Source organism: Aplidium turbinatum, chromosome 11, assembly GCF_918807975.1.
Source record: "Aplidium turbinatum chromosome 11, kaAplTurb1.1, whole genome shotgun sequence".
In the NCBI taxonomy this organism is placed as follows: domain Eukaryota; kingdom Metazoa; phylum Chordata; class Ascidiacea; order Aplousobranchia; family Polyclinidae; genus Aplidium; species Aplidium turbinatum.
This window is the reverse complement of record NC_137482.1, coordinates 21,966,404-21,974,792: the sequence shown is the minus strand read 5'-3', so window position 1 is coordinate 21,974,792 and position 8,389 is coordinate 21,966,404. Positions and strand designations below refer to the sequence as shown.

The 8,389-nt window shown below is 38.8% G+C and overlaps 1 protein-coding gene across 2 annotated transcripts in view; it reads right to left on the bottom strand.

The window, feature by feature from the left end:
* Window positions 1–392: 392 nt before the first annotated feature.
* Window positions 393–8,389, bottom strand: part of LOC145779615 (uncharacterized) — a 29,463-nt gene continuing 21,466 nt past the window's right edge. For both annotated transcript variants that reach the window (XM_082591252.1, XM_082591253.1), the window contains 9 exons: window positions 6,923–7,115; window positions 6,368–6,477; window positions 6,070–6,181; window positions 5,463–5,671; window positions 4,930–5,063; window positions 4,002–4,131; window positions 2,966–3,145; window positions 2,331–2,405; window positions 393–1,297 (listed from right to left, as the gene is read on the bottom strand). In XM_082591252.1, coding sequence (XP_082447378.1) covers window positions 1,292–1,297; window positions 2,331–2,405; window positions 2,966–3,145; window positions 4,002–4,131; window positions 4,930–5,063; window positions 5,463–5,671; window positions 6,070–6,181; window positions 6,368–6,477; window positions 6,923–7,115 — 1,149 coding nt within the window. In that variant the 3' untranslated portion in view covers window positions 393–1,291. The remainder of the gene's footprint in view (window positions 1,298–2,330; window positions 2,406–2,965; window positions 3,146–4,001; window positions 4,132–4,929; window positions 5,064–5,462; window positions 5,672–6,069; window positions 6,182–6,367; window positions 6,478–6,922; window positions 7,116–8,389) is intronic.

The following is an 8,389-nucleotide window of genomic DNA, read 5'->3' as shown; positions in this document are numbered from 1 at the left end:
TGCATACAAATGTTTAATTTTTGGCATGGCATCATAAATAGTAAATTTTTAAGGCACATTGGACATTCCTTTAAATGATTGTTTGTTGTTTATGAACCAAAGACACATCTGGTAGCTTAAACGCGTGAACACAGGCAGGCTTAACGCCAAATTTGTAGGAGTAACCTATTTCACATCTCACGAACTACCGGTAGAGATGATAAAAAAACTGATGCAATTTTCAAAATGATTATTCCAAATGTCCTGAAAACTGCTAATATTTGATTCTCCGAATTGTGTGTTGACAAGGTCAAACAAAGACAAATAATGTTCAATTGTTCATCTTCTAAATTAACGCGCTCAGTTCAACAGCTAACGCAAATATGCTGCAATCAAACCAATGAAACAACACAAAGACGAATTCTGGTTTATTTGCACTGAACCTTGTGGACGTATTTTACATCCGCGGTCAAATGAACGTTACCTGACGCAAATAAAACTTTTCAATAGGTCGCACAGGACATAAAATAGACGATAAAACTATAACATAAATTGTGCATCCACCAAGGATACTTCTAATAAACTTTAAGGAAGGAAATCTAACCGACGGTTTATGGCACCAAATAATAAATTGTTCTACACACACTTTTTTCAAGAGTCAGGCGTCGATTTACAATCTCCTCCCATTTCAAAGACGTGGTCTCGAAAGGCGGCGTTATGCAAGCTATAATGAACACAACAGGCAATTGAAACGTTTAAAAATCATCTGTTGCCTTGTCTGAGCAGGGACGGTTGGTGTTCTAAAATCTGTTCTCGTGTTTCTTAACTAAAACGGTATTTGTCAATTGGCTTTATAGCAAAAAAAATTCATTGTTTTGTACCGACAAAATTTGTAAACTTGAAAGCTTCAAGACAACGAAATTCTTTTCAGCAGTGCAAGGCAAAATTTAATCAGTAAAATCTGAATGCCAATGTGATACATCATCACTCAAACAAGTTCCAAAGCGAAACAAGCTGATTCAACGATATTATTCTAAACCGTGAGTATTCGTGAAGTTGCAAAACAGCCGCATTCAGCACCAAAAGGTTTATAAATTGTGTGGCATCCCGTTAATCACATGCAGATAAAAACAGAGGTTGCAACGTTTGGCACTACTGTGTTGTGCCGCCAAACAACACAATTCCGCCCCAAAGAAAGCTAGATGTAAAGCGATTGAAAGAAATAGTAAATTTGTCAAACTTGAAACAAAAATTGCACGCTTTGGATCTGTTGGATTGCACTCTACGCATGGAGGACGGAAGAACGGTGACTTCATTTCTGCAAGACAAATGAAGTTTATTCTGACACAGAAAGCACGAAGCAACATAATCATTTTAAACCAAACTAGAAGAGGTAGATACACTCAAGCCTCGTGTGACCGGATTCCAGTTATCCGGACAGTATCTGGTTTGTAAGTTTGTGACAATTATTGATAGTATCTTCTATTTAATTCACCGTCACAAGTCCTTGTTAACAGTGACAACACGTTGTAAATATCATTAGCAAAACTACACTTTTGATGTCCTCAATCTTTTCTAGGATGGTTCCTTAGCTTTATTTGAGGTATTCGGCTCTAACTATGATCTGGACTGGTGCTTATGCCATTGATTTCGAAATCATGCGAGAGTCACATGTACTCGTCGTATATCAAGCTAAACCTTATACCGAGAAATTAAATATAACTGAATCATCCGCAACCAAGATCACGCGGCGCTGGTTCGACACTCGGGATGTGCGCTTGAGCAACGCATTCTAAGGACAGTTCTTCATTCAGCGGCACCTAATGGATGGAATAATTCTCGGCAACAACACTTCAACAATCGGAAACTTCAGTCTGTCAATCTCGGTAATTGGCCCTGCGTCAAAAGCCTCCACAAGTATGCGAAACTACCAGGAATAGCCTATCAAGGCTTTGTCAGTCCGAGGATAAAGATTCAAAACCAACCAATTCAAACTACAGTAATTCCACAAGAGGAAAATTCGACGCTTTATTGTCTCCAGCTCTCGACAAATCGCTCCTTCTCAATAAGAAGCATCTTGATGATGATCTACACCGAGCACGAGGAATCACGCGAGAAAACATTACAACGCAAAAGTACTAAAATCACGGCGATCTGATAGATATAGGCTCGGTTTGCAAAGCAATTTTTGATGTTATACGACTTAAACAAGCAAGTCGATTTAGTTTTGTGGCAAACACAACGCGAAGGTTCATAACTGTAGGTGCGTTGCACCAATAAATCACGCGAAAGTTTCCAACACGATCATCCGAACTCACTCTCAGCCTCGCCAAACCTAGCAAAAGCCTTACCCCGTGCATTTCCAGGATCTTCTGTGCTTCTTCAGGGGGGTATTGAAGTAGAACAACCAATACTTTCGCCATTGTCTGCAAATAATGGAATGCGATAACTATGTATCTCAAAGCCACTTGGACATTACAAACTTCCAGCGATTACTTATTTTCCGAGAAAGATTATTTGGTAGAAACAAGATCTGAGTTTTAGTAAATTGCAAATACTTTTGATGAGAACTGAATTATTGGAAAGTATTTGACGAAAAAACAATATTTTCCGGTGTGTTTTGCAGGTTCCTCGTGTTGAGTACGTATTCAACGAAGACAAAAATAACTGAATCTCCCTAAGGTTTTTATACAACACAGGCTGAGCTTCAAAGTCACATTCGCAGTTTGGGCAGAACTAAACAACAGATGGACCAACAACAAACTTACCTAAAGGAACTACTTACTATTCTTCAGTTTATTTCGGTGGTTACGTTTTTAGCAAAGTTTGAATTGACAGTACTTTCAAATAGTAGTTTTTGATCGTGGTGTAAAAACGATTCTTCTTTACTGTCATGGTTAAAAAAAAAAAACGTTTGGCCTGCACAGTCGAAACTCATTATGCAAAAAGTTGGCTGATTTCCGGATGGGATACAAGCAGCACCTACCTTGCCTTCAGCTCCCACCATGTATTGGTACAATACTTGACGAAGGTACTTGAGCTTCTCAGGGTCAGCCAGGGGGGAGTTGTGGGAAAGCTTCATACTGGCGGCGTCTAACTGGCTCGCTGTCTCCCTCTGGTGTTGTTGGGATTGAGACAATTCTTTGGATAATTCGTTAACTTGGAACTAGAAAGAAACAAGAATGCCGTTATTTCAATGTTGTTTCACATTGTTTCTAGGTGTTATTTAGCAGATAGTTGACCAAACTTCAATTCTTTTAATTTTTCTATGTCCCGGTTTCGAAGGAAAGAAAAAGGCATAATTCCATCAACAATAATTTCGCTACGTGCAGAAGTCTTTGCGACAGTTACGTCAATAAACAGCCGGACCGGTAGTAACGGCAAGATCAAAAGTTTGCACTCCACAGTCCACATTCATGAACACGTTCCATCTAGCGGCACTTAGTGGATGGGATAACTCAACAACATCAACAAGTGTAAGCGGAAGCTTCACCCGTCAATCTCGGTGTGATTGAACGTGTGTTTTTCAAGCCTCCACAATAGGGTGTCCCACTTTTAGGCGACTTTTCAGGAAAATTAGGTTCGGGTCAAATTCTGACTGGATTTTCGTCAGTGATTTCAAAAATGACGTTATTCTTTCATTATGACATCATCTTGATGTACCAGCTAGCAGATTTTTGCTATTTTGACCTTATCAGGAATATGGTAAGAGCTAGAGAGTTGGAACTTGCGCCAAAATGGGACGATTTCCTATTTGTTGTCAATACAATATGAAACGCTAACTTCAACAAAAAAGGCTTTATCAGTCCGAGGAAAAGATTCTCACAATTAATTTGGAGTTTTATCTAGCGATGTATTCAAACAAAAGTCAAAAACACATGTTTTAAACAGCTAGTATTATCTTATGCTCCAGTGGCTCTTTAACCGCTGAACAACCGCTGTTACAGTCTATTGGATTAGATAACTATCGTCAGCTTTCGGAGATATCAGTGACACAACAACACCAAGAAAGAGAAAATTACTTGTAACTTTTTGATTGAATCTTCGAATCCGGCTTCTTCGAGCCTTTTCTCTGCGGTCAAGGCTCTGAACGTGGCTTTGTCCACTTGCTCCGACATCTCAGACTCGCGGGTTTGTAGCTCCATTTCATGTCTACACAATTCGATTTAAATAACTCACCATCGAATACTTAAGTCTGATGTTGCATTGAGATTATGATTTATACGTGTTGGATGATTTTGATCCCAGATGATCAGTTCGATAGTGGGAAAAATACCTTGGAAAAGTTGTCCGAACAAGCAAACCTGCTTTACCAAATCATGGCTAATCAAAAAAGTCGGATCTTATGGGTCTCCTGTATTGTCGGTAAAAAGTTTAGGTTATTAAGTGCACGGTGTCAAGCGTAAACCTTTCTTCACCAAATAGAACAGAACATTGGAGTGCAGAAACACAAAATGTCAAATTTGTTAAGGGACAGAGATGTTTGGAAGAAGCATGTAAATGGTGCCCCGGTACGCCAGAATGGATGATGACGATTAAGTGCATTGAATAAGAATTTGAATTTCGGGGTTAGTGAAATAACAAAAACTGGTCCATGATTTCTTTGAAACATAAACGCAGATTTTTAAAAATAAATTAATATTTAAATAACCATTTTTAGTGTCGTTGTTGGCTCTGAATAAAAGCAGTAAGATCGCTTGAACAATGAACGAAAGGACGTCGGTTCGACACCGACCGAGATCACTTGGCTGTGTCCTGGCTAGACACTTAAAATGACATGAAAGTGACACCAAGATTGGCTTTCTTGTCCTCGCGTTACATTTTTTTAAATAACAACCAGGCAAAAGACTGTATACAACTAAATGAATCATTGCGAAACATTCACCACACCAAAGAAGATTCACCACATGAAAAGAAATCCTACAGCAAAAAGGGCGTCATTAAACTTACGCTTCAATGGCAGCTTCCATCTCACGTTCGTACTTGGCTATCTCCTTTTGAAGCGTCAGCACCTCGTGATGATGCTGCTCTCTGACTAATCTGTCCGATGACGCGTTCCTGTCGCTCGCCTTCTCAAGCTGTTCCTATGGCAACAAGACACACAATACGTCAAAAATGTCCTTTTCGACGTAAAATTGAAGTGATTGATCTATGACCGAGTGGTTGGAATTTCATGAGAAATCCCTTCTAGGTCATTTCTTTGGACAGTTAATTTTCAGTACCGATTATAAAGAATAGTTTGAGCATTATTGAGATGCGTTGATCATCCTGCCACTCGCGCAGGGCTTCATGAGATGAGACGACACATGGTTATGAGAAACACAACAGGTACAGGGGGAATATCGCATAGCTCAACATCTGATAACATTGAATTGACGTAAAACAACGACATGTGTGACTCACTACCCAGACAGCAATATCAATCATTTTCACATTGAACCAATGTAAAAATGACGGATTTTATTGTTTGGGAAGTAACTTACCTGATGTTTTTCTTCCATTTTCATATGTTCTGTCTCGTATTCTTTTATCAACCTCTTCACTTTTTCTTCGTGCTCCAACTCTTTCTCTCCTATTCTTCTGTCGAAGTCTTTCTTCAATTCTTCCAACATTAATTCAGTCTCGACACTGGCATCTCCAGATGAAGATTGATTCAGAACCTCGAGTTGTTTCTTCAAGGAAGATACTTCATCTGGGAAGTAATTGCTTGAGATCGAAACTTCAATTATAATAATTTAAACAATAATTCAAGATAGCATTCCAATCAATTGCTGTTTGGAGACATTTGAAAGTTATCTTCAGTAACGTGATTGGATAACGATGACTGATGTTCGGAAGGCCGTCAGTTCGGCGCTCACCGAAGGCACTCGTTTGCCATTTAGCAAAAACTTGGTACATAGGATTCATTTTCCCATTGTCAACGTTTTAGCAACACAAATGCATTAAAGCTTCTGCTGCGAGATGGCGCTGATACGGTTCTACGTTTTAGTTCGAAAAATAGCAGAAGAACTTCGGTGATCAAAGCTCCGCTCATTATATTACTATTAGCCAACCTTAAGTCAATGTAACTAAAAAGCAACTTCCACTTACTGTGCAAGATCTGCTTCTCTTCTCCGTCCAAAGCGAGCTGCTGTTTCATTTTAGATTTGAGAACTTCACGATTTTTCTCTAGTTTTTCGATACGCTTTTTGCTGACTTCAGCCTAAAACACAGCGATCTGTCTTGTGAAACTGCGGAGCTATTACCTTCAGCCTCATTGTATCAAGTAAAGCCTCCTTTCTTTTAACGTGCTGCGTCATCAACACATAAATTGCACACAAAAATCTATTAAAAAGTAAGAAAAAAAATCACAATGTCAAGTATCTCAGATAAAGTGCAGAACTCAAACCTCTTTGGAAAGCTGTTCTTTTTCTGCAAGATAGTTTTCTTTTTCCTTCTCGCAATCACTTTTCATAGCATCCAGGTTGGCTTTAAGTTCGTTTATCTCGGCCATGTGTTCTGTAGCGAAAGAAAACCTTGTCCGTAAGTTTTATAAAGCGTTGTAACGTATTATTGACATCTCTTGAATAAACTTTCGACATTATGATTGTTTCTGAATGAAATCCCCAAACTGCTGGTGCTTCAATTGAGAAACTGTTAATGAAACTAACCATTGGCTATCAATACACGTTGCTGTATGTTCTTGGCATAAGAAAGCTATCGCAGAGAGGCGATCACACCATGGTAGAGTTCATTAAACTTTTCACAAGACCCTAACACGAAAAACCTCATGACATCCACTCTTGATGCCTTAAAGCCTAATTCAAATACTGTACCTCAAACAGTCAGTTCAGATAAAAAAAAAAAGACCAAGGGACTTTTTGTACTACAGTTGTATTGGCCACTCTCGTTAACGGAGTGACCACGATGGTTCTGATTTTAAATGATCTTGGACGAGACGAACCTTTTTTTGTCGCGTCCCAAGCTGTTTCCATTGCAGTGACGTCACTTTGCTTCATGAGCTCTTTGGCGAGGTTTGTTTCAGCAAGAGATCTTCTTTCTCTTTCTTCTTTTAGAGCAAGTTCGAAACGATCTTTCTCTTCTTGCACCCTGACATCGATCTCCTCCGCTTTATTGTGGGACTCAGACAAGGCAGTCTAAAACAAGTGAACGAATGACTTCAAAGTTGCTTCTACGTACAAGTATCAATTTAAACCAGGGGTCGGCAACCTTAGGCTCGCCAAGGAAATCATCCGGCTCGTAGCCCCTTTTCAAATTAAAATATTATATGACTTGGCTAGTGGTATATTTTAATCGAATGGGCGAACAAGTATATTTTCATTAATTATTTGGGTAAGCCCACGGTGTTGATTTGCAGCGTTTCTGTTTCTGTAAACAAGGAATTCAACATAAAGCGCCATTATGAATAAAAACATATTAGTTTTTCACTTTAAAGGGCCAAACAAAGAACGGTAAAGGTAATCAACGCAAAAATAGCTTAAAACGGCAAATTTCTCTGTTACAAAGGAAAGGAAAATCAGTGAATCAGCAAATAGTTCTTTTGCTAGCTACAAGGTAGCACAATTAAAAGCAAAAGACAAGAAATCGTATAGTGATGGAGAATTTGAGAAAAGATGTATGAATTGATGGATGTTATTAAAAACATATGTCCAGAAAATAACGAACTATTGTTCAGATATAAGTCTTTCAGCAAAAACCGCAACTCGACAAAAAGAAGAGATATCTGCGAACGTAAAATCTACCAAAAAGATTCTTGAAGATCTACAGTTCTTCTCAATAGCGATAGAAGAGTCCACACACACGAGAGATGCAGCTGAGCTGGCAGTATTTGTGAGTGGAGTAAAGAAATATTTCGATGTTGAAGCATTTGATCACCCGATTCCTGTCAAGGATATTACCACAGGAGCCAATATTCTGAAAGCATTATTACGTCAACGCCTTGAAGCCATGAGTCTGACTATCAAAACTGGTATTAGTAGGCTACAACTCGCCAAGACCATGTAAAGTTTGGCTTTGGCCCGCTGTTAGAAAAAAGTAACCGACCCCTGATTTAAATCCTCACCAGGCATACTGCCCTTCATGCACATTATAAACCAGCGTTTCGCAACGTTTTCTTACACCTGCATCTCAAAAATACTGTTAACATATTAACTATTACAGTGTATATTGTTTTGATGAAGTTTTTCATGATTCGCATTTGGCTATATTATCACGTATTTTGTTAGATAAACACTTCACAGCGCCCTCGAAAGTCGATTTCAGCACCCCCTCATCACCTTCAGTTGAAAAACGCTGTTAAAGGTTAATCTTAAGGGTTTTCCAACCCATTTTGAAGCGTGTTAATATATTGCATACTGCAGCTAGTATTTTTTTAATAGGTTAACAGAAAAAAGCAAAACATCATTCACTA